Source organism: Melanotaenia boesemani, chromosome 22 (genome assembly GCF_017639745.1).
Source record: "Melanotaenia boesemani isolate fMelBoe1 chromosome 22, fMelBoe1.pri, whole genome shotgun sequence".
Lineage (NCBI taxonomy): Eukaryota > Metazoa > Chordata > Actinopteri > Atheriniformes > Melanotaeniidae > Melanotaenia > Melanotaenia boesemani.
Genome location: NC_055703.1, coordinates 12,080,252 through 12,107,753, shown reverse-complemented (window position 1 = coordinate 12,107,753; position 27,502 = coordinate 12,080,252). Strand labels below are relative to the sequence as shown.

General features: G+C 37.9%; 1 protein-coding gene across 2 annotated transcripts; it reads left to right on the top strand.

Annotated features, from left to right (window-relative positions):
• Positions 1-4,907: 4,907 nt before the first annotated feature.
• Positions 4,908-24,994, top strand: LOC121633230 (triadin-like). Of its 2 annotated transcripts, XM_041975066.1 has the most exons (6): positions 4,908-5,319; positions 15,864-16,062; positions 18,546-18,587; positions 22,977-23,024; positions 24,046-24,198; positions 24,785-24,994. In XM_041975066.1, exons 2-6 carry the CDS (start codon positions 15,876-15,878, stop codon positions 24,805-24,807), a joined length of 453 nt encoding a protein of 150 aa, XP_041831000.1. In that variant the 5' UTR covers positions 4,908-5,319; positions 15,864-15,875; the 3' UTR covers positions 24,808-24,994. The 2 variants fall into 2 exon arrangements, with proteins under 2 accessions (XP_041831000.1, XP_041831001.1); XM_041975067.1 differs by lacking the exon at positions 18,546-18,587.
• Positions 24,995-27,502: the final 2,508 nt, after the last annotated feature.

Genomic DNA, 27,502 nt, shown 5'->3' with positions numbered 1-27,502 from the left:
TAGGCAAGGAAATCCAAAAATTTTGCACCTGCGTTTGGTTGGTTTTTACTCACCTGGACCAAACAACCTGGACAACATGCAGTTACAACAACTGCTCACAGGGTGTGATATTCCCCGAAACTACCACCGACCAAAATAAAGAAGGAAATCTGATTCAGTGATTGGCCAGGACTGAAAACAGTTCGGTTACCCCAAGTTAACAATGGAGCTATAAGAAATTTATCCAGTTGTGGGGTTTCTGTTCATACTTTGGTGTAATACAATTTTCTCAAGAATTTTTCCAGTATGAGCAGCAGGAAAAGCAGGGAGCTATCTAACATGTTGCACTACAATGGGCTCTGAGTCATTTCCTTTCTTTGGTTCACAAGATGGTTTGTTTGCTTTGACACTGCAAGCAAATGGCACCAGATTTCACTTGCAAGTTAAGTGAGACCACTGGCTTTCAAACGGACCAAAGTTTACTAGTTTGGACCGTGGCAAAGTTCAAACGCACATTTACACTGCTCCAAATTAACCATACAATCAGTGGAAGGTGACCAGGGTTTGTTTAAAGTAGACCAAATAGTTCCAGTATGAATGAGCCTTAGGATAAATCTTCTAATTGAAACCCTAAAGTTCTATAATGCACTGAAGTTCCATATGTTTGTAAAACAGTTTTCTAACAACCTTCTGGGTTGACCACAAGGAGCTCCAACAAACTGTTCTCTTTGAAAATTAGTAGCTTTCTCCTTGCAGGATCATTCACACTTTTGTAGTTCAGTTTTTTCCTCGTGTAATGCTTGTGGGCATTATCCTATGTGAAAACAATGTTATTGCTAAAAAATCAAGTGTTATTGGTTAGTTGAACATTCATGAGGTGGTTAATGAAGGATTTGATTTTTTTTTTAATTCAATATGTCTACAATATGAATATGTGCATTTACTGGATTACATAAAAAAACACACATTGCAATTTTCTCAATCTAAATGTTGTATTGTTTCTATATTTGATTTAGTGCCATCACATACAGACAGATGATGGAGAAAACCCCCAATTTTCAATAAATGAGTGGAAAAACAATGAAAACAGATGCTCCACAGATATAATATAGTATTCAACATTCAATCACTGTGCTATATAAAAAATGCTTAGCAGGTCTAGTTGAGGAGGAAACCATCCTGAAACTAAAAGAGGGTTTATTGTTGGGGCAGAATGTCAGCCATTCTGCCATCAATTACATTACTTGATAAAGACAACCCTACTTTATAGGGTTGTAGAATGTAAACTTCAATTTACAAAGATGTATACACGTTTAAGAGCAAGAACAGGTCCACAAAGATGTAAAAACAAGGTCACATCAATTGTCAGTCATGCTTAGTGTAAGGTTTAAACCTTAAAAACTGCAGAATGCCGACGTCCAACATCAACATCCGACGACCACCAAAAAGGGGAAAAAACATCCAAATCCAGTCTTGATTGAGCTCAAGTTTTTACTCACATCACTTTCCATTTACATCCAGCATCACACTTCTCTCCTTTTTTACCAAGTATATAAAGGCTATGGCCAAAACCATTTAGTTACAAACACAGGGATGTATATACAATTGTGACCCATAAAAACATTCACTACAAAATAGAGAGAGAGAGGCATTAGAGACAAACCAAAACATGTACTGAAAATAAACAAAATCAATGTATTAACCAACTAAATAAGATTAATCTTTAGTGGATCAATACATTAACAAAAACTAAAGAAATACAAATAAATGGCATCAGGGTGTATGTAGTTTATGTGTGTGTGTAACCTATAACTGACAGATCCAGTGGTGCTGCTGGATCTATTTGTCCTGTGACAACCCCAGAGCAGGCTGTATTTCCTCTGTTTCTGGGGGCTTTAACTTTTGCTTTCAGCTCTGTCTCCTGCTCTGCCTCCTCCTCTCTCTGCCTCTGTCCTCTTGCGCTACCTGGCGGGGCGTGGCCTGCTTGGGATTAAATACCAGGCCGTTCACACCTGCACGCTCTGGCTTTTGGCTCTCGGCTTGCGCCAGGCTGTATGCCTGCAGCGCTCCGTTTCCTTTGTTTGTGCACTCATTAGTTTGTCCACTTTAGCTTCCGCACACAACACCTTCCCACAACCAACACTCTCCTACACTACTGATGCTATGGATTACACACATAGGACACACTGTTAAGCTCCGTTTATTTACTTTGGTCACTTTTCTTAATAAATTATACTTTAATTGGCATCCCTTGTTGTCCCGCTTCCTTCTTGTCAAGCTCTCACGAGCCGGGCTTGACAGTCCTCATGGGGCAAAGAGATGACGCAAAGTTCTTCTGACAGATTGCCCCTGTTGTAACATTTCTGTTCTGATTGGAGCAGTCTCCTCTAAAATGACAATTACTCCATCCATAGGACAGGTGGTGTCACTTGGTGGTCCAATGAGTTTAAAAAGATTGTTTCATCCTGTATACTTTTAGCATGTAGATCTCAGCCCAACTGAACACAAATAGGAATTTTGGATGGTTGAATGATGTAATGTTTATGTTTATCATTCTGTTTGTTTTCTGTTACCCATTTGGTAGATTGCAAACTGAATTGCCCTACGGGGAAAAATAAAATTGTTTGAATCTTGAAATATGTTAGATGTCGCTCTTTTAAACTGAGACACACCATCCAGAGATGTTCACAAGTACTGTTTTATCAAATCTCAAGTGTTTGACCTTAAGTCCAATTCAATTCTTGAGTCTTTGACCCCAAGTCCAAGTCAAGTCGCAAGTCACTTTTAGTTGTAATGAGTAATTTGTCATGTGACTCCTGCTGTCTGGTCTGCTTAGAAGACTGCATGATAATATCCAAGGACTTTAAAATCCTTACTCACCCTTTGTCTACCGGTGTTTTGTAACAGCACTGCCCACTGCTCCGTCCCTCTCCTCTGGACAATTTCTTTGCTTTACTGTATTTGGAAAGCCTGCAGATGAACATGGAAATTTATTCTGATTAGTAATATGTTCTTAACATAACTTATCCAAGAGTTTTTAATGTGAACCAAAATCCATCTGGACCCACAACGAATTTTAAAATACTAATACTGACGTTCATAGCGTGTTTTCTTGAATGTAGAGAGGAGGGCCAATATGATACACTTTAGTGCAGGATCACCAACGGTCCTGCAGGTTTTAGACGTTTCCCTATTGCAACACACCTGATCCAAATAGCAGCTTGTCAAGTTCTGCACAAGCCTCTTGATGACACATTAATAATTGAACTCAAGTGTATTGCAGCAGGTAAACATGTAAAATCTGCAGGACAGTGGGTCCACAGGTCCACAGTTGGTGATACCATCACTTGTGCATCAGAAACTTCTTTTGTTTTAAAGGGCTTAAAATAACTCTGCGGCATGGGTACAAAAAAATATTAATTTCAAACTTTTTAAATGGAATAAAAAAATCTTAATATTTTATTTATTTAGATCGAATCCTTTTCTGATGAACAGTCAGTAAAACCGCATTGTTTACAGTGGGTTTTAATGCTAAAAACTTACAGTGGTGCTGTAGCAACAGCTGTGTTATCCGGTGCTGTCAATGTTGTGAATGATCGCGAGTTCACTTCGCAGGGCGTCTTTGTGACGTTACATCAGTGTTACTACCGGAGAACTGACAGCAGACTGAAGATAGAGAGAAGATCATGAAAAAAAAAGATTGTTTGCGAGTCTGAAATCTGGAGTCCGAGTCAAGTCTCAAGTGTTTTGATTGAGTGATTGATTGTTGATTGATTAAATTGCGACTTGAGTCCAAGTCCCAGACTCGAGTCCCCATCTCTGACACCATCTCATGTTGTTAATTCTTTGCCTCTGAGAGCACAATGACAGAAGTGGTACCAATTTAATGGGGACGTTGTAGTGGTAGAATAAAATAAAAATTGCAAAGTTCAAAGTGTTAATCCTGATTTCCATCACTTTCTCACACACTCGGTTTCACAGACAATAGGACCTAAATTTTGTGTAGTTTGTGTGCATTATGTCCCTCAGCCCCCTCTGTGTGCCCTACATCTAAAACAGTCCAGTCCAATGTTAACGCCAGCTGCTGTCTGTATTTCTAAATATAGCCTCTGCAGAGCAGGCTCCCAGGGCAAGACTGGGGGTCAGGTTACTTCTTCCCACTGCTCGCAAAACAACACTCACACATGCAAACACACAACATGTCTGAGCAACTGGTCCTCAGAAAAAAATAGTATCTGACAGGGTTTAGAAATTCACATGAGGCTGCACTACATATTTATTTATTTATGTACATTCCATTTTGACTTCTGCTTGTGATTATAGGTACAGTGGAGTTATTATGCATCCTCTGAATGAAGTGTAGGAAGGCTGGGGCATTTCAAGGTTTAAAGAACTATACAATTGATGTCCAAAGCAGAGTGAATGCCTTTGGTCTTAAAATGGGCTGTTGCTGTTCTTGCTGTTGGCTCAAGCATTTAATAGTGTCAGAAAATTTTTAATACTTAATATACTTTTAGAAAAACAATTAAATGGCATTTAATCCATTTTAGGAATAAAAAAACTGGCCTAATACATTTTGAAATGAATAAGGTGAGATCAGAGATGGGGAATAGGCTTCTCGGGGGAGGAAACACTAATGAAATATCAGCTATTAGCATCTCCCTCTTCATCATAACATGATTAATAAGCTTTGTGTTTTTGATGCACACTGCAGAGGAGACCTGTAGACCTTTATCTCCTCACTTCAGTCTTTCATCTTTCCTCTCCCTCTTCCTCATATTTTGATCTTTTGCTCCTTTAAACTAAGTTGTCTTTCTTTCTGTGCTCTCACGACTCCCCTTTGGCTCCTTTCTTCCTCCTTCCCATCACCTCTTTATCTCTATTTTGAACCCTCAGAGGGGGCAGGGTGACTCTGAGTGGGCTGACCTTCTTCCTGCTCAGTTGGTTCTTCCCTCTCTTCTCACTCTCGCCAGCATTTAAACATCAAAATATCAGAAATCTTGACTTAATTTTAGGACAGAAACTACAACCTTCAAAAGCAACTTAAAAAAATAGAGTGGGAATAAAAAAGAAAAACAAATTTCATTGGATTTCTTCTCTGTTTTTCCGGTGGGGGCATTTTTTTGTGTGTGTATTTTTAGACCTGCAATGATCCAAGCTTAAGACAACTGTCGCACACTTTTTGCTGCCGGATTTGAGCATTGCCTTCTCACAATCAAGTGGGGCCAAAAAGGATTTAACAAAGGAGTTTGATGTGTGTTTCTATGGTAACACTGCATTTCCAGAACCTCTGAAGGACCAAAGGTTATCAGTGAACATCCAGCAATCTCAAAGACTAAGGTACCTAAAAATCCATTTCTCTCAAGTGTAACTTTACAATAATGATCGAAAACTGGTGTGTCTGAATCCTGAAGGCATTTGTATAGTTCACACAGTTATTCTCAATCACTGTCATTTAAAACACATACTAAAGACCATCTTCCAGTAATGCTATCCTTCTTATCTTTCAAAGCTGCAGGGCCATTTGTCCTATAATCTATTAGTAGAGAAAACCTCCATGATATGTTATTTCCTCACTTGGCTTTTGAAGTGTTCTGACTTACAAATGAAAACTTTCATTCAATATCACATTTCTCTTTTTTAATGAATAATATTTGCAGTATGTCAAACTGAGAAATTATGGTACAAACGGGGGGGGGCAGGTCCTGACTGTTGTTTGTGCTTATGCACCAAACAGCAGTTCAGAGTGCCCACCCTTTTTGGAGTCCTTGGAGGGGGTGTTGCAAAGCACTCCTTCCGGGGACTCCCTTGTTCTGCTGGGAGACTGCAATGCCCACGTGGGCAATGACAGCGAGACCTGGAGGGGCATGATTGGGAGGAATGCCCCCCCTGATCTGAATCCAAGTGGTGTTTTGTTGTTGGATTTCTGTGCTCATCATGGATTGTCCATAACGAACACCTTGTTCTGGCATAAGAGTGTCAACATGTGCACTTGGCACCAGGGCACTCTAGGCCGCAGTTCGATGATCGACTTTGTAGTCGTATCATGGGACTTGCAGCCGCATGTCTTGGACACTCGGGTGAAGAGAGCTGTCAACTGATCACCATCTGGTGGTGAGTTGGCTCAGATGGTGGGGGAGGATACCAGTCAGGCCTGGCAGATCCAAGCATGTTGTGAGGGTCTGCTGGGAATGTCTGGCAGAGTCCCCTGTCAGAAAGAGTTTCAACTCCCATCTCTGGCAGAGCTTCAACCATGACCCCGGTGAGGCGGGGGACATTGAGTCCAAGTGGGCTGTGTTCCATGCCTCTATTGTTGCTAGCTGTGGCTGCAAGGTCGTTGGTGCCTGTCATGGCGGTAACCCCTGAACTCGTTGGTGGACACCAGCAGTGAGGGATGCCATCAAGCTGAAGAAGGAGTCGTATCAGGCCTTTTTGGCCAGTGGGACTCCAGAGGCAGCTGATGGGTATCGGCAGGCTAAGTGGAATGCAGCTTAGGTGGTCGCTAAGGCAAAAACTTGGGCATGGGAGGAGTTTGGAGAGGCCATGGAGAATGACTATTGGACAGCTTTGAGGAGATTCTGGTCCACCAGGGGAAAGCAGTGCTCCATCAACACTGTGTACAGTGGGGATGGGGGGCTGCTGACCTCGACTCGGGAAGTTCTGAGGCAGTGGAGGGAGAACTTCAAAGACCTTCTCAATTTCACCAACATGTCTTCCGATGAGGCAGCAGAGTCAGGGGACCGTGGTGTTGGCTCTCCCATTTCTGGGGCTAAAGTCACAGAGGTAGTTAAAAAGCTCCTCGGTGGCAGGGCCCCGGGGTGGAATGAGGTCCACCCAGAGTTCCTTAAGGCTCTGGATGCTGTAGGGCTGTCTTGGCTGACACGCCTCTGCAGCATCGCGTGGACATCAGGGACAGTTCCCCAGGACTGGCAGACTGGGGTGGTTGTCACCCTCTTCATAAAGGGGGACCGGAGGGTATGCTCCAACTACAAGGGGATCACACTCCTCAGCCTCCCTGGTAAGGTCTATTCAGGGGTGCTAAAGAGGAGGTTGCGTCAGATAGTTGAACCTCAGATTGAGGAGGAGCAGTGTGGTTTTCGTCCTGGTCGTGGAACAGTGGACCAGCTCTACCCTCTCTTCAGGGCCTTGGAGGGGGCATGGGAGTTCGCTGAACCAGTCTACATGTGCTTTGTGGACTTGGAGAAGGCGTTCGACCGTGTCCCCCAGGGACTCCTGAGGGGGATACTCCGGGAGTAGGGAGTGCCTGACCTCCTTGTACGAGCTGTCCGGTCCCTGTACAACCGGTGTTCTGCCCTTGTAGACACCAAGTGCGGGATGTTATACCCTTGTTCAATATCTGCTGGAGTTCATACTTTGTACTGCCCTCGCTGAGGTGTAACAACTCCAACTAGACAGTGAGTTAAACTCTCCATCATTCATGAACATGAAGGATTTATTTGCAGTCTTCATATTGAATCCACAGTACAACTTAGATGAAATGATGTGATGAGAGTGAAACTAAAACAGAAAGAGTAAAATACTACGATTAGCAACATTAGTTCCACTCAGAGGTCCAATGAATTTACTAACAAAGAGTCTAGCATCAAGCTGCAGAGCAGGCTACCGCTAGCATGCATATTAGCATCCACATTTTAACCAATAACTTAACGTATTTAAACTATTTAGGATTTATATTTATGAACTAACATGACACCGACAATGATGTTATACATACAAGCATTGATTCTGCTGAGGAATGAGAAGGTAAGTTGTTATTTTTCTGGTGTCTGCGACATCTTAATGTTTCACCAGCCTATTGCTTCCTTATCCTCCCGTGACTGCATTGTGTCAAGTTACTACTTCCTGTTTTGCAATGTTCTAAGAACTTCAAAATAAGGCAAACTCTACAAAATAAAGTATGAACTCCAGCAAATATTGAACAAGGGTATAACATCCTGCACTTGGTGTCTACAAGGGCAGAACAACCGGTGTCAGAGTTTGGTTCGCATCGCCGGACAGTAAATCAGAGTCGTTTCCGGTGAGGGTTGGACTCCGCCAAGGCTGCCCTTTGTCACTGATTCTGTTCATAAATTTTATGGACAGAATTTATAGGCGCAGTCGAGGTGTTGAGGGGATCCGGTTTGGTGGCCTCAGGATTGGGTCTCTGCTCTTTGCGGATGATGTGGTTCTGTTGGCTTCATTGGGCCGTCATCTGCAGCTCTCACTGGAGCGATTCGCAGCCGAGTGTGAAGCGGCTGGGATGAAAATCACACCTCCAAATCCGAGACCATGGTCCTCAGCCGGAAAAGGGTGGAGTGCCTTCTCCAGGTCAGCAATGAGGTCCTGCCCCAAGTGGAGGGGTTCACGTATATCGGGGTCTTGTTCGCGAATGAGGGAAGGATGGAGCAGGAGATCAACAGGCGGATCGGTGTGGCATCTGCAGTGATGCAGACTCTGCATCGGTCTGTCGTGGTGAAGAGGGAGCTGAGCCAAATAGCAAGGCTCTCGATTTACCGGTCGATCTATGTTCCTATCCTCACCTATGGTCACGAGCTGTGGGTAGTGACCAAAAGAACAAGATTGCAAATACAAGCGACCAAAATGAGTTTTCTCCGCAGGGTGGTTGGGCTCTCCCTTAGAGATAGTGTGAGAAGCTCTGTGATCTGAGAGGGGCTCAGAGTACAGTCGCTGCTCCTCCACATCGAGAGGAGCCAGATGAGGTGGCTCGGGCACCTGGTCAGGATGCCTCCTGGACACCTCCCTGGTGAGCTGTTTCGGGCACGTCCTACCGGAAAGAGGCCCCAGGGAAGACCCAGGACACGCTGGATGGACTACATCTCGCGGCTGGCCTGGGAACGCCTCGGGATCTCCCTGGATGAGCTGGTGAAAGTGGCCGACGAGAGGGCAGTCTGGTTTTCCCTACTTAGGCAGCTGCCCCCGCAACCTGACTGAGATGGATGGATGGGATGGAGGCTCATTTATGCTTGCCGCATAAGACGGATACGCAGACAGACAGACAGTTTTGACCATCTTCTGTGTGGGGCTGCAAACAGCTGATGTACGACTAGTGAAAGAAACAAACCAGAGAAGAAAAAGAGGATCAGGAAGGGAACAAAAAAGCAGAAGAAGAATGAAGACAAGGACAAAGACTGTACAAATTGCATGAGCTTTTGAATAAAGTCTGTATGCAAGTGTTTAGGGTGTGTTGGGTGGTTGGAAATAACTTTATAGCGATGCATTAATGCTGCCACACATTGTCCGAAACTGACATCAGCCCGCGGAAGTGAACTCTGAATGCAACACTGCCCATTCCTGGAAAAACTGACACAACAACCTGGGCAATGCAAAAAATGCATGGAAGTATGAGAACGGTGATGCACGACAACTTCAAATGGATGTTGCTATTTACGCATGTATGCATGTACAGGGGCATAAATGGGCCTTAAGCCAGTAAAGATGTTCCAAGACGATGTGCCATCTTGAAACTACAGCAGCCAGCAAGGGACAAATAGCACCAACGCAGAATCCCTGCTGCTTAAAAGGCAACTTAAACAGACGAAACAAAAAGGTGGATTAACAGGCTAGCCTTGCCCAGGTGGATGGTGATCAAGAAGGATTTTAAAAGGGATGCTGAAGTTTCCAGATTTTTCCTCAACAAATAGGTCAACAGTACTGCCTAAATTAACCTAAAGCCAACCTTTTTCATTCAGTTTTGTTGGACAGAGTTGCCCGTTACCATGGGAAGCATGACTCCAATCTTGATGCAACTGCGCTGGCTGCCGCTTTATTTCATACTGCAGTTCAAGAATCTTTTACTGACCTGGACATCTCTTCACGGACAAGTACCTGCCTAATTCAGAGGGCTTTTAAAACCATATCTCCCTGGCAGGTCCCTAAGGTCCTGTGACCAGGACCTGCTGAAGGTGCCCCTTATAAAGTTTAAAACTGAAAGGGACAGAGCTTTCTGTTCATTAAGCCCCAGACTCTGGAACTCCCTTCCTTTGAACTTGAGATCTGTGAACCCTGTGGTTACTTTTAAAAGTCAGTTAAAAACACATAATCTTTAATCTGTTTTTATTCATTTTTTATTAGTTTGTTTGTTTTCACGTTGTTTGCTCTTGTGAAGCACTTTGTGATTTTATATTTTGAGAGGTGTTATATAAAGTTTTACTTACAGCCCAACAGTAGTGTATGCTAAAATACACCAGCCTACATCAGTGTATGTTTATGTGGTTTCATAGTCACAATAAACGCTTGCTTTCAGTTGCGATAAAGCCAGACTAAAAGCCAGTGGGACGGCTTTATAAGCTGGCTTTCACTGACAAAAAGCCGGTGCTGTGTCGAGGCCATGGGATCCGTTCCCCCTGTGAGAACCAAACACAAAGGAACGATATCTGACAGTTGCATGGGATGCAGTTTGCAATATTTATAAAATCACAAACCTCTTCAACTGAGTGAACACTCCATGAACTATCAGATGACATGCTTTCATCTGTGCTGTCGAGGCTTTTTGAGATACCGTAATATGTGTTTGCATCATGTATTGCATTCTAACGTATAGAATGCATTATACGTTAGAATGCAATACATGATTCCAACGTTAGATGGAAGTAATTCTTACACAATGTCCCTTTAAATGTTATCTCTGAGTTTAGCTTGGTGTTTGCTTGCATTCTTATCTTAGTTATTGTAACTTGTTCTCATACTGCAATAAAAAATGCTCAATAACTATAGTGGTACACGTGCAGAGACAGGTCAACTATCACAACTCCTGCACACTAAGCACAACCCTCCAAAGCATTACACAGCTTGTAGACCTATTTTGTCTTGTAGAACACTTTAAGTGTGTGTTTCACCCAGCCCAGCGCATTGTGTACTGCTGGATACTTGCCGCTGTTGTCCATCAACATGTGAACATTTTCAATGAATTTGCATATTTTCATATTGCCAGTTATCCCTCTGAAGATGTACGTCATGCAGAAACTATGCCAATAATGAGTAATGAAATGAAATCTAAAGTCATGAGTGTTACTTAATCAGTGAATCAAGGTGATCAGAGGGGAGGAAGGGTATAAATGTTTGACTCCCAAACATGATGCTTTTTTTCCTCTTCAGGTCTGACATAGCTAATGCTTTGAGTAGCTATGTGAAGGAGCTATCATTGTTGGCATTCAAAACCTGCCTTCAGTTGCATTATTGGAAAGTCTGGATCGGTGCTTCCTAGCTTCTCTGGCTTTTGACCCTGTAGAAGAAGCTAAATGTACTATTCCTCAAGCCCGAGTTCAAAGTGTTCAGTATTTCAAAAGAAAAAAAATATACATTATTTCTTCTTTTTTTCCCTTATAGCTTTTTGGGATGTCTCATCATCTATATGGGGTCGGTGAATGTTATGTTGAGAATGTTATGTTATGTTGCTGCAATTGAAAGAATTCACTTTGATGTTGAAATGATCAGTGATCTGTTTTTGTTAAGCTACATTTGACATTTTTTTCCTTTCAGTGCCATTACGTAATTTGTTAGCTGTAACTCAAAAGATTGAGTCACATATTAATCATTGCTTTAAATACTTTGTGCACACAGGATGTATGTACAATACCTCGTCAGAACATGTACTTTTGCATTTGCATTTGTACTTTTGTGTGTTTAGTGAACTGAGTTTCTTTGCAAAGCTGGTGACTCCATGCTCTAAACTTGATCTTTTATAGGGAAATACGTCCATCAGAATGATACAATTCTCCATTACAAGCAAAAGTCCCAAATTCAATCTCTTCAGCTGAAGTAAAGAGGTATTGGTGGAAAAATCCTGTATTAAATATGAAAGGACTAATTCAAAGAAGAATATCCCCTGTGGTAATAGAAACTCTATATATATCATGTTGTGATACAAAAGGGAAAGAGACTGCTTCATAATAGCAGTTTAGATTTTAATTGAGCTTTGTTTAGTTACAAATTGGTGAATTTTACCCTCATTTGGACCACAAGCTAATAAATTTACTTAAGCAGTAGCATGTGTCTTTGTTGAAAGGTTTGCACTCTAGTAACAGCAAAGGGACTTAGTTTCAACTGCTGTGTTATTGCCTTTCATTTGCCCTCAAATGCCAGTTCGTAGCCTTCACCCACATTGTTCTAATTCTGTTCATTCCTCTGGTGTGGAGGAGGCAGCAGCAGTTGGTCTCTGTGAGTGTGTGTGAAGATCAGTTCAGCATTTGATAGTAACAACAGGTGGGCTGGGTCAAGCATATGAGGGACTACACTCTTACTGTACAGCAATATGCCTCCATGCTCCAGTCTTCTATCATCCTAACACTGTGGCCGTTTTACCTGCTGCTGATCAATAATTTGGTCTGGCGAGTTGTTGCCAAGGCAGTGCTTTGATCAATGGTCAGCTTTTATATCACATGTACTCAAGCCCAGGCAGAAATTTTGTTGGCCTTCCATTCGGAAATAACACACAAACTAACTGTTGTTAAGTTGATTCTTGAGTTGGATGAACACATAGAGAAAAGTACGGGATGATAGGAGTGCCACAAAAAAAAAAAAAAAAGGATATAAATAAGGGAAATATAGAGAGAAATAAATATCAATATTTATTTCATATTTATAATATAAATTTATTCACAGAGCTCATTAATCATTTATTTATTGTTACATAGTTTCATTCTTTTATTTGTATTTATTTATTTATACCTATTCTTTTCCCTACATATATTTCCCTATACATTTTTATATATATATATATATATATATATATATATATATATATATTTACATTGTAATATTTAGGCTCCTCTTACATTAAAGTAGTTTGGTTGATCCAACATGTAAAAGTACAGTTGTTAAAATGTGCTTGGCTGAAATGAGGAAGTTATATCTTAAGGAGTGCTGCCAACAATTAAATTAAGTCTATATTCATTGGCACAAAAGATGAAAGTGGCCTACTAATTTTCTAAATGACTGTTATAATGACATTAACAGAGCAGCACTCAAATGGATCTGCATTCGTCAGACTAAATATCACTTTGTAATTGCTGATGTACAATGTGCGAGTCAAACAGAGAGACAGAAAGAAAAGCTAGATGTTCAACAAAAGCAGTATGACATGGGCAAATAATAATATTATTATTGGAGCAAAGCTTCTCTGGAATACAATGAAAACATTTTGGGGAAAGAAATTTGTCTCATCACTCAGACGTTATCTCCTCATTTCCTGCTCTCTCCCACATTCACCCTTCTCTCTCATTGCTTTCTCCTATTTCTCACCCATTCTCACCCTCATACAGAACATGCTGTAATGAGTCACCAGCATCTACGTAAATAAACAGCTTCTGTGTGTATTAATCATAATGTTGATATTTCTGAAAGCACAGATTGAACTTAGATAAGTTTGGCTTCAGTGGTGAATTCATGGTGAGACAATGCCAATATTGTTAGAACTCTTAAAATACAACAGCATATTGTTAGCCTCAGAGCATAACTGTTCCAATCTAATTTAAGGTTTTGTAGAAATTGATGTACAGTGAATCAGCAATATCAGTAGAGTACAGTTAGAATTGTATCACAGTTTAGCCAAAAATATTATTTAGGCCATTATGCTATGAGGCAAACAACAGGCTGTCGAGGAAAAGTTTCTACTCCTTATTACAACACTCATTTAGGCTGCTCAAATAAAATTCAAGTGTGTAGAGGTCTAAACTTAAAGAAATCCTTCACTTTGATTTTAATCCATCGTTTTTAAACAAATAACACCAACCTGAAGACAACTGCTCTAACAGCAGTTAAATTATTGACAAAAATGGCCTAAAAAAGGATCTATATTATTCTTTGGGTGACATGAACAGCGCTGTCATCTACAAGAAGTAAAAGCGCAGGCTAGTAAAAACTGGCCTCACTTACACACCTATGATCTTCTTTAAGTTCAAATGTTTTCTATGGCAGGATATTGGAAGTAAAAAATATTATCTGGTCCTAAATAGATATTAAAATTAGGTAAAATAAGCAAAAATGAACAATATGTGACATATAACACTGTGTCGCTACCTGCTGAACAACGAAACAGAGCCACAATGAAAAAGAGTGTGTGGGAAAGCTAAGAATATGGTGCAACAGCCTTTAGAGGCAACTTTAGCATCTGTGACTTGAAAAAGTCATTTTCAGTAAGACACCATCAGTTGTCTTACAGAAAAAAGTCTCCACTTCAAAGTTGCTGCAGTTCATTGAGGTTTGCATACTTGCTTTTTTGCACCGCTCACAGCATTTCAATCAGCCTGAGGTCTGAACTTTTGCAACACTGATTCTTTACTTTCTTTAGACATTCTCTTGTAGATTTGCTGGAGTTATTGGGATCAGTGTCCTGCTGCATAAGCCAGTGTTAGCCTAGTTTTCACTGTCAGACAGATGGCCTCATATTTGACTATGAAACATAGGGTGACTCAATGGCTACAAGGTGGCCACACCCTGGGGCTGCAAAGCAAGCCCCTCCACCACTGCATTTGACATTTAGTATAAGGTGTTCATGCTGAATCTGTGTCTGGCTTTCCAAAAATGGAGCACTGCGTACAACCAAACTCACTACTTTGGTCACATCTGTTCAACAGACATTGTTCCATACGTCTTGTGATTTGTTCAGGTCCAACTGACCTGTGCAGCCATAGTCTTTTTAAAGAAAAGGCTCTTCCTGGAAATCTTTCCAAATATTATGTATGTAACAAAAGCACCATTTTCTGATCTAAACAGATGCACATGAAGTGTGGTAAAGAAGTCACGTCTACTGAATGCCCCATTCTTTGGACTAGTTAGTGTTATAACTGGAGAATATGACACTAAACTTTATCATGTAACATAATAATCTTGTAGTGCAGTTTCTTTGAGCGTTCCACATTTTTAACTATTAACTGTCTTAAATGTTTTCTGATTGTCAATAAGCTTGCTCACTGTATAAAGCTGAGCCCTAATTTGTTCAGAAATGGCATGAACTCTTCCCAAAATGATGGGTAGCAATATTTTTTTTCTCTGAGATCACCTGAATGCAACAAACTGTCAAAACCTCTGCTTTTACAGAATAAAATTTTATTGAACTGAATTGATTTGAATTAATTGTTGCTTACCTGAAGATCTGCTAATGACCAGATAGATTTTCATTATGTCCTGATACATAAAACTTTCTAACTGAAAGAATATACACGGGTATAGCTCACCTTATCATAAGAATAATGTCTTTTATTTCTTTGAAAAGCAATTAGATTAGTCAGAGTGGATGTTCTGCTGGTAGTTTGGAAAAAAACAATTATTATGAGTGCCACATGAAAGCATTTCCTGAATTTTAAAAATCATATTATCTTTATTTGGCAGCGGACATTTGTGTTTTCTACTAGGGGTATTAAAAAATCTGAATTTAGACTGCAATGTTATGTCAGCAATAAAGCAGCTTCAAAGAAACATTAAACCAGGAACTTGAGACAAGTCCGCAACCGGAGATTTTAACTGTTGCATTTTCATTTCAGATGTCCAGAAATTTAAAATCCACGACTTCAGTGTGAGATATTGAAACTTATTTTGCACATATTTTCCACAGTCACTGCAGTTGTCAGCTTCCATCTCTCCCATATGTGACTTCCACTACTCTCACATCTGTGAAAATTCAGTGTTTAGTGTTTAGTTTAGTGAGTTAAAGGTTGGGTTTGAAATAACATACAATGCTGATTTACATGCGGCACAATATATCTTTAGACAGTTACTGAAATAGACCTGTTTATGCCTCATGCATCTGACTTTTCATACTGTGATGATGATGATGACCTCTAAAAGATGCGCCACAAGATTATCTTCAAATGACTTTTAGCTTTCTGTTCTTGTTCTCATCCTTTCGTCTCTTCATCTGTCTGAAGTGCTTTTCAGCAATGAGCAGTCAAACCGATGGTGGGGAGGAGGCCCCTTCATCCCGGTCCAATCAGAGGACATTTTTGGACGATGTCATTTTAACCTTCAGCTCACCGATGGCCTGGCTGCTGGTGGTGGCTCTTATCATCACATGGTCAGGAGTGGCTATCGTTTTATTTGATCTGCTTGATTATAAGACTCTAGCAGGTAACAAGTATTTATTTTTGTATTCAGTCTAATATCACTATTTTTTATTCATTAGAATGTTTTACAACAGCAATTATAATTCCATAAAAATGTATTTTATAATGACTTCTTTAAAGATTTTACTGTACCTAATTGACACTTTCTATTCACTCCTCCATTTTCCACATTTTAGTCATGCATCCATTTTTCATCCAGAAACCTTTGAGACACTTTTGAAGCAGACTTCAAAAGTGGGCATACTCTAACAGAAATCATTTTCAACAGCATCTGTGTGTCAAGTAATGTGACAAACACAATCTGTCTTTTCTTCACAGCTTACATTAATATCACAAACTCTACTTCAATGTTTAAAGTGACATAAAATGTGTTTACCACTTATACTTTGCAGATAGACGCTTTGAAAATGACACCCATTTTTCCATATTTAGAAATGAATTTCTCAAACTCACATGTTCAGTTGGAATCTAACATTAATGTACTAGCACAGTACATACTGAGGTTTTCCACACCACCTCATTGTACGGTCAATATCTGACTCATACTCTTGTAGAATGTGTTGAAAGGGTGATGACATGCATACTGAAAACACAGTCAAAAGGTTTAAATACAATAATGGCTGGGTTTAATACCTTGGTCAATATAAACTTCTATTCACTGTTTTCGTTGTCCTGCAAAAATTGAAAAACTATGTTTTTTTTTTCTTCATAAATCCTGTTATCTCAATTTACAAAAAAAAGCATGTTTAGAAAATTTGCTTCCCCGACCTTACAACTATATTACTGTTTGATTATAGCAAACATTTGCAGTTCCCTTCACAACAGTCATCAGCCACAACAATAAAACCACTGACAAGTAAAGTCTATAACACTGACTGAGTCATTAATCTGGAACTTAGCGTGGGATGGAGTTTTTACAGGTAGCAAACAGTGGATGTTTCGGAACAGCCTATCCTTATCTCAATCTGATACCAGTCTAACACAGTTTTTTATTCTTTTAGTTGGTTTAAAAAACCCTCGCTGTTTGGTTGACTCTGCTGAGGCTTGTTTGGTTGAGGAACCACAAGTTTTTTACTATAAATGTATGTTTACCTGCTGCCTTGACTAAGGATGCCTAAGTGCCAACTACAAATTGTGATTGTTAAACCATTAGGTTTTAGATCTGCAACCAAGACCTGCACATCATGAAATCTTTAGCACTGTCTATTAGGGAAAAGTATCAGATAATGCAGTATATAACATTTAGCTACTTGTGGATCTGTGTTGATTCAAAATGATCAGAGAAGTCGTGCAGACCCTTCCACTGCCATAGGCACTCGTTAGAATCTAAGTTGAACCATCAAGCAATGGAGAACCTGGCCTAGTTTGACTCACAGGACTGCGTTGTGTGCAAGGACTTTTTATTAGAGTGACCAGATTGTGACAAGATGTGGCGCCATGACCATATGAATAGATCAGTTTTGACCAAGTGTTAATTCTTTCTGTTTAATGTTTGTCCCTTAAAAAATACAAAGAAAAAATAATTAAAAAAAAAATAAATGAAATAATAAAACCTATGTCTTTATATAAAGCTGTGAAAAAAAAGTGAACTACTTTGCTGTATATACCCTCCCATTCATCACGGCCTCGAGCAAAACATGGGTATGTTTTCTGTAATTAGTTTGGGAATTTTGCTACTTGATACCATCTGAGGTCTTTAGAGTCCATGCTTTGGCAGGTCAGAGAAGTTTGAGTGGCACAAATGTTGCCTACTTGATGCTAAATATGTTGTAATAGATGTTATAGAAATAGATGGTTTTAATATTGTGGCTGATGACAGTATCTTTAATTAAAGATAAACAAGTCTTGTGCTAGAATAAAAAAAAATACACTAATTATTCAGTTTTTATATGCTGTACTTCATCGGTGCATTATTTGAAGATTAGTTGACTTTAGAGATAGTGGTAACTTAATATACTTTAAACTTTGAGCTAATGTTTCCTTTAGCCAGCAGCTAAATCTACAGATCAGCTAAAAACTCAAATTGTAAAAATTCTTTCTATGCCTTCAGCAATTACGGTTTAGTAATAAAGAAATAAATTACATTTATTTGGTTTTCTTCCAAGGATTTTTCACATTCCTTGAAATAAATAGATTATTTTGTTCTTGAAAAGTCTTTGACCTTCAAAGTAAACCTTAAACTTGAATCCAATAAATAACATTGTGAAAACTGCTACAGATATTCCCTCCAGTTGTTGTGTTCTAGTATGCAGTTAGTTCACTGCCATTAAGACCTTTCTATCGATTCTACTCATATCTGCCCTTTACCACTCCCACCACTGCACTTCTCCATGTATTTGCATTATACAGTCTACAGTTAGTCCTTTCTCACACATCCGACACACTCATCTTTAACTCCTCTCCCCCACTTTCCTCCTTTCTTCATCCTCCACCCTTCATGTCTTCTCCATCCTCATGCTGCCAATCACCTGTCATCCCCATCCAAAGACTACACATCATACTGTGACGACCCCGTGTGTCTATCACCTGGTAAAAGCAACAACTAAACCCCTGTTTGATTGCACTGCTTGCTTCTGGAGCTTTGCATGTGACAGTTCACATTAAGATGTACTGGTCTTCATCCAAGAGGTGTCTATTTTATAGTTACACATTTGGCTTTTAAGGGTAAATCAACACAAAATCAGCACAAAAATAGAACTCTCCCTCCAATAAATATTTTCCACCATCCATGAAAGCATAAAATGTTGCTGTTAAACACATATTTGAATGCCAGTGTGATAATATTGAAGGAAAATAATCATCATTTCCCATTATTTACAGCTTCTGGTAAAAGAAGTTCTGAAGAGTCCTTAGAAGTTAAGGACTCTTCACAAATTTTATTATCACGACCGTCAGGAATAAACCTATAGTACATTTTATTTAATATAAAAGCAAAGGAGTTTAAATAAAAGTAAAAAGCCTAAAAAAGCTTTTTCTGCTTTGACTCAGTTTTCTCTTGTAATGCAAAATTTAAGGTCAAAGTTCACAAAATTTGATCTCCATGCAGATCAATTTCTTTCACCACCCAGCAATGAATCCTTTCACTGTGTCACTTCCATTGTCATGAATTGATTTTGACACAAAACGTTCTGTTTAAAATGCCCCAATGACCAACTGTTAATTAGGTCTGAATATAGACATTTACTTGAACTGAGTCATTACATTAATCACCAAAAGGCTCAAGGCAATAAATCTGAGCCTCAAGAACTTACAAATGGGCAATAGCATGCATGATTAGCTAACAAGTTCAACAAGCTAAAGGGACTTACTGTTGATTTACCCTTTGAGCAAAAGCGCCCTGATGTTAGAGTTTAGTAAATGTAGTCATTCATGGTTTTTCTGCTGTGGCAGCTTTTTTTTTTTCTTTTTTTTACATATGCATGTAATTCTTTGTTTTATCTGTATCTGCTTGTCCTCATAGACTGAGTGTTCGCACAGCCGATCTGCAAACTTGATGAGGTTTTAATTGGAAACATTGCTTCAGTCTAACAACCCCAAAAATCTCACCAACAAAGATAAATGAGAAAAAAACTTAAAACCTGATTGACAAAATGTGGTATTATTAATCATATCTCATCCAGAAATATCAATAAAAGTTGCCCATCTTTTAAGTTTTTTAATCATTTTAGAATGCACATGAAGATCAAATATCCCCTTTACATCATTATTGTCCTCCATTTACTAAGTCAAATATTTTCAAGGCTACTGCAACATTTCAATAAAAGGCATAATAAAAGTGTTTATTTATTTATTAAAGAAGGCTCACAGGGCTGCAATTATCACTGCAGCTTGAGCAGATGCAGAGTGATAATTTTCATGTTGTAAGGACAAAAATGTAACTGTACAGAGTGAGGGTCACATTATGTCAATGGCTGATCCCCACGAATAGTAAAACACAAACATGCATATGTGAAAAGGGTACAGATGTAGAAACAGGAGGATAAAGACAAATTCTGGCATTAATGAAATTTTAAGAAGAATGAATTTAAACAGCAGGGTAAAATGCAGAAGGTGGAGATGATCAAACCCATTATTTTATTTAAAACTAAGAAAAAATTATGGTTAATACAAATTGTTTTCGTTAAAGGCTTATTAAGGAGATGATGAGGCAAAACAACACTGAATGGTGAAAACCTCAAAATAAGACCAATTGACAGACTGAGGTACATCATTTAGCTTCTCTTATCTAGCTTAGATGTGTCTTCAAACTACCTTTTTTTTTCTCAGATGGTTATTTCAGAACCCCATAGGTTTCTTTTCTATGTCTCTGTGGCACTATTTCTATTTTTGATCTTGTTTCTTTCTCTTTTGAGGTGCTAAACTGCCCCATACCCAAAAATATAGAAAGAAGAGAAAAAAAGACAGAGGGGGAAAAAAAACACGAAAGAGGATTTTAACAAGAAAGTAAAACTGAGAGTAAATAAAACATTTTAAAAAAGACAAAAGGCAGAAAGAAGCCAGGTTTGAAGACAGAAAGACACAGAAACGTAGACTGACTAAGTAACAATAAAATGAACACAGAGAATTGCCATGGGGAAATGGTTGCTGTCTATTCCTGGTTTCTCTGGCATTGTGTGTGGAGTGCCAATCAAAGAAATGTCAGTGCATTAATCAGTTATTTATGAAGCTGCAACTCCTCCACAGTGGGAGAGAAATAGGCAAAAAAGCTTCTTCCATCTGGCAGAGGGAAAATTAAAGAGATCCGCAGAGAAAATCAAAACAATGCATTTACTGTAACACTTTAGAGGCAACAGTTATCATAACAGCCACACAAAAGTGATGAATGTCCAATTCAATCAGCCCTCAGAGAGACAAATGCAAAATACGTGCACTGGAGCAGCGGTGTATGATCACAGTGTGTTTTACCACTGATGGTAGCCTAAATAACAGGTTTTATTTTCACACTTACAATCCAAAGCAAAATTGTCACCTTTACTTCTCACAGATGCATTTAGGCAGTGCAGCAGCAGGCAAGTCATAATAGTATTCTACATTTACACATCATTGTAATCATCGTTGTAAAATAACCGCTTCATTTAGCTTTTCTTATCCTGCTTAGATGTGTCTCAACAATATAAAGTTGGAGCTCAAAATATGACAAGAGGCAAGGCTAAAATAATGGAAAATACATACAACATAAAAAGAAAAGTGCTTGGGCAACGCTTAAAGATTGATCTTCTGGTTAAAGCTTAACATCTCCACCCACAAATCCCTGAGAGACAAAACAAACACCAGAAAAGGTAATAAAAGCAAAAACAAACAAACAAAAACTAATCCCTAAAAAAATAGGAGTGCTGTTATAACTAATAAAGGGATAATGCAGGTATTCTATTACTTTATATCAGCAGGTGGCCATTAAATGGGATTTAATAAAAATTTCAGCCCTAAAATACATAATAACATCAATAACTGAAGGGGTTTGACAGAACTGCGGGTTTCTCGGTCACAGAAATGAATCATTCTTTATCCATTTTACAAATATACTTCATACATTCTAGTAAAAGAGAAATTAAAAACTCCCACTGTCGAGCTGGTCATAGCCAGGATGTTGCTTACGTGCATAGAGTACATTTAATAATTTTTTTTTTCTTTTCAGAACAGTTGACATTTGAAAACAGGACAAGGAAATGATCACAAGTATTTTAATGTTAAAATATAGACATGGGCAGCATGCCTCATGACCTTAACAAAAAATCATTATTAAGTTCAACCAAAACTGTATTTTTAAAATACATAGAGAGCCATAACACACCTGCAATGTGTCATATGGTTTGCAAGTGCCACTGTGATATCAAGAAAAGAAAAAAAAGTTGCCTATCCATTTTAAATTAGATGTAATGTTATAATTCTGTAATAAGAATAACTCCTATTTTTTTTGACAGTTTCTTAAAAATATTATCATCAGTCATCAACAAACATATCCAGTTTTTCAGTGTCTGAAAAGACATTAGTCCATGCATTCTTCATCCTGTTCGGGTTCACTGGGTGGTGCTGCCATTCCAGTCCTACAGAGAACTAACACACAGACTGACATACACACCCCCACTCCTCCCCAAAGGCAATTTAAAATCACCAGTTAACAGTGATGTGCAATCAGTTGTTCATAATAATGAATCTTAACAAAGTCCTTTACAAATGACTTGTGTAATCATTCATCCATATTGCCGTTTCTTTATTGCTAATAATAGATTCTACTCCAGATGTTATGCAGCTGTTTTTGCTTTTTTTTGTTTGTTTGTTTGTTTGTTTGACTGGAAATGACAGATCTGCAAGAACTTAGGGTTTAAGATTTAACCCTTAAGATTTGTTCATTTTTTTATTTGGTGCCTTAACAGAAAGTGCAATTAGCACATTTTTGGTGCATGTATTGGTTATCTGTAATTTCACACTACTGTAATTGAAGAGTCATTGTGTGACATTGGATCGTATCTATACAGACGATGTCAGAGGTGGAAGAACAGGTAAAATCATTTCTTTTAAAAAACTGCTTTTTTATAAATGTGCTTGAGTTGTTGTGTTGGGTTTTTTTTTTTTGCTTTTTTGCAGACTTCTCGCTCATTTTTGTCTGTCTTGAGCATCATGGATAAACAAGTTCTAACATGTTTGAAAACTGTAATTTGCAAGTGAAGTTTTCTTTTGTCATATTGGCAACATAACAGTGGCAACGCTCTGAATCTTGTTCTGAATGTGGCTGTGAATGATAAAATATGCAGTGAAATGAAGGTGGCTGATCATTTATTTCTGACTTTCTCTTTGTAGATTCTCTTTCTCCATGTGGGTTTTCCTCTTTGTTTGCCCACCCTTTCAGCTTTTCTCTCAGAAACCTGAGCTTCACATAATGTTGTCCCTGTTAATGTCATGCATTTGTCTCCTGCTCAGGTCTCCCGCCTCCTCCTGCCATTGCCAAGCGAGTATTGAAGGCTAGAGGCAAGCTGAAATACATCTTTTACACCTATTAGTGCAAAACCCAAATTACTGTATATATATAATGAGCGGTTAGACAGATACATAGAGATAAAAGGTAGAATTGACATCAACAGATGCATCTTATATTCAGTACATACTGTATCCATATGGCCACTGGCTAACTGTTAAAAAACAAAAAAGAAGGAAAATTAACAACAAAAAAAAATGTTAAGTTCTTGCAAAGCTCGTCCAAGGTTGAAACTATAAACCATCCCCAAGCAGCTTGATGTTCCTTTGTACACTGATGGATAAATTATTTAGTAGTTTAAGGTCCATGAACCTTTTTTCAACATCCTTGAACAAACTGTACATTGAGGTGCTGATTTATACTTAAAATCAAGCTGAGTATAAAGAAAAATATTTTAAAATCTTGAACTCTATATGAAAAAAGGGATCATCAACTCAAAGCTCACAGAGAGAAAACTTGAAGCTTTTAAAAAAAAAAAAAAAAAAAACAGGTGATTCTTCCAGCTGTAATCGCTGTGATGTACATTTTTATGTTGACATGTCACCTGGGCAACCAACTATAGTTTCCTATAATAAAATAATCGTGTGATCCAAGGGCTTTAACTTCAACCATAATCCTTTTGCTTCCATAACTAAGCAGTTTAGATTTGTAGAAAACATAAAAAAAAAAAGAAAAACAGCTGTGATGCATAAATACTTAAAATCAGTGAAAACAAAGAAGCAAGAAAAATCGGATGTCTAGAAACTGAAATGTCATGGTTGAAAGCCTTAAAAAAAAAAAAAGTCCTGCTTTGAGTCCTTATCTTAATTCTACCAAATACCTACTGAGCTGGATGAAAGTTAAGACTAAAACCAAAGAATAATAAGAAGCTTTGAGTTTCAGTCATTGTTTCATTAACATGCTGGAAAATGGTTCAAACGCCACAACAAAAAGTTTCATTTTAACATTCAAACACACAAAACCAAAAAAAACCAAAAAAAAAACTTTAAAAAGCCGTCTTTTGTTTTATTTTAGGTGGGATTCGTTCTGTAAAACAAAGCCCTGCTGTGGATGCCACACCTCAGGAGAGCTCTGACTGGTTGGAGATGATATGGGCATTTGTTGTTGGTTTGGTAGCTCCAGATGAGGAAGAGGAAGGTATTCACCAGCTTACTGAAACCTTCACATGTAAGAAAACATCACCTCATACTAATTAACCATCAAATTATGATAATGACTAATAAGTAGCATTTTTAAAACAACCTTCATCCTACCTAACATGTTTTTACACGATCTCAATCGCTCATCAGTTACAGCTGTCAGAGCTTTACTGCTCACTAACTGAGTTATGATGAATATGATACAGAATGTGATATCATATTATTCCTGAATATAATTTATATTCAGTTTTTGGACACATTGTTTCATTAAAAATCCAGCAAAACATAAGTTTAGGCGCTTTTATTTCATTCAGAAACAGACGTCACTCCTAGTTATTGTATTGTGGATATGAGAAGCATTTAGTTTAAAAAAAATGCTCAAGGCCACCATGAAACCAGGCTGAATAGGACAAAAAGAGAATAATCGTTCCTTTAGCCACAAAAGGATGAGATTACCATGTTCACCTTTTGTCCTTTTTACTTTTTGTTATTTGGCATATAAAGAACTGTTTCTCTGTCAGAGGTAGTTAAATTCAGTAGATTGTCTTGTCCATTATTTTCCTGCTCAACTTTGTAAAAAATTGGATTTATGCCGTCTCTTCTGTGTTTTTCAGCTTTCCACTCAGAGGAGCTCTGATGGAGAGGAGGTGGAAAAGAGAAGAATGAAAAGCATCCCAAGCTGCCTGGGGAGAGCAGACAGGAGGCGATTCAGAAGGGCTGAAAGAGAAAGTGTGGAGAGGCAGAAAGAGAGGGAAGATGTATATTACAATTATGTCTGTTCTGTCCATTATTTCCTGAGAACTGATCAATAAAAACACCTAAATTGAAAACTTGGCTTTGATATTCTTTCTTAGAGTGACAGTATTTTTTGTTTTTTTTCCCCCTATCGATATGCTTTTTTCTGAAGTGTCTATCTTTGCTGAGAAAATATAAACAAAGGGATGTATCTGAAAGCAGAGTCCATCTTTTAATTCAATAGTTCAGGAAACCGGAGGGAACAAGTTTTAAAAGAAGCTTTTTATGTGTCTTGTATCAAACATGTTATTTGTTTATAAATTTGTAATATGATAGAATTTATTTAAATTTATCAGGACAGCAAGAGGGTTTGAGTTAAAAACTTTGACTAATAAGCCTCCAGGTTGACAAGTTATAAAGTAATGTACCTCACAAGAAAATAAACTGTTATATCAAGAAGAATCAGACATGAGGAGGATTGATTTCCACCAGGTCCCTCCAGAATTATACTGGGTGACACCAACAAAGAGCTTAAACATAAGCACCTGATCAGCCTCTAACCTGATTCCGTAATGAAATGCATTAAATAAATCTTGAGATAATCATAAATATCATCAATATAATAAAACACACACATATACATATACACAAAATTATGTTCTCTAAAAGCACTGTCCTAACTCTCACCCACTGCATTGAGGAAACTAAAACAATGGGATTTTAAATGAAAAGATATTAAGCTGAAAAATGTTAAAAACAAATTTTTAAAATAAATAAAAAACAAAATAAAATACATAAAAAAGTCTAATTAAAGAAGACAAAATAGGACACCAGAAAAATCTAATGAAAAAAATGGTTAAACAAATTTATTAATAATGCAAAAAATTATAAATGTGCTACATAAATAATTACTAAATAAATTGGTAAAACACAATCACAAAACATTAAACGCAGATTTGGAGAGAAATAAATATAATTAATAATGATGTGACATGCAGTCAAAAGAAACACAACCAAACAAGAATGCTCAGAAAACGTTCCCTACCTGCACCCACATGTAACATTGTCCTTTTAACATATTTTAATTATGAGGGAAATGATTATTGTACAGGGCTATAGTGCTTGCTCAGATACAACAAAGATGACTGAATGGTCCTTCACAGACAGATGATGACACAAAACACACTGCAAAAGCGACTGAAGAATTTTCAAAGGTGAAGAAGTGAAAGCTTTAGCATTATATGAGTCCACTGCCTGATCTCAACCCAGTTGAGCTCCATTTCAGTCCCACCTTATAGAATAGTTACATGAATATGGTTTTCATATAGCCAAAGAAATAAAAGATGTGTCACTAAGCAATATTTCAGACAGTCCTTCTCTCCAAAATGTGTGCCTGTGGTGTATGATTATTCAGGCAGATGTTTTATTTACTTTGGAGAATATATAACCATAAGTGATCAGAATTGCACGTGAAGGGTAAAAATGGCATCCATAAAGGTGGCACCTTAAAAAGAATATATTTTATCCGTAACTATAATAATTTTCTGTAATTAAGTGATATTTATGAATAAAGGTAAACGTGATATGAAATATGATAAGGTTTGATCAAAATGTGTTTATGTTATAACTGTGCTGTGTTTATATGTATCCATAGTAACAAGTAAAATGGCATCAAGGAAGGTAGCAATTGGAGATTGTGAGCTAGCTCAATGAAAGTGATGATTCTGCATAACTCATTCAGGAAGAAAGAAAAATATTTTAGTAAGGTGTAATTGTGTAGCTGATTAAATATATGTTTAGTTTAATTAAAGCAGTGGCCGAATCCACCATTTACTTCCCCTCCTTCTTCTTTTTGAGACTTTGTGGCTTCTTAAACAATAACAAATGCTCTGTTGCAGGAATGCTTATATGAGATGTATTAAGTTAAGTTTCTTATAGACTTGATATTTTATTAAAGACTATGCACATAAAACACATATGATTATGGCAGTTGGAAGACGCCTAAATGTAAAGCAACAGTAAAAAGCAGCTGAAAAAGTATGGTGAATATTAATTAAGCAATGGAGCTAAATATGATCAAAATTACCTGACAACCATAACTGGATCAATATAAAATGTGTTTTTACGATTAAACCTTTATTATATGTTAATATTGTTGTTGGTGATTTTGTACATGATAGAAAATACAGCAAACCTTTCAAGTGTAATAAAACTGTGAACTTAAATCTGAGTTATGATTAAATAATAAATTTAAAAAAACCTGGTAAAATATCAGAGTAGGACAATTCTATAAGTTTTATTTTTTTCAGAAACATTTTTATTCAATAAATACACATATCAAGTAATTTTTAGAATAAGATATTTAAAGAAAGCGTGAGAGGTTAACTTGCTGCAGATTACATTTCATGTTATAATTGTCTGTTATTAGGAAGTATATAAAAGAAAACATGTAAACAAAGACAAAAGCTTGAAAAGACTATAATAAATTTGCTTTTCTATCTTGATCATTCAAAAATGAAAAAATAAAGAAGATTGAACCACTTGATCCTTCACTTGTACGATCCTATCCTATGATTTGCACATGCAAGCACTTGATC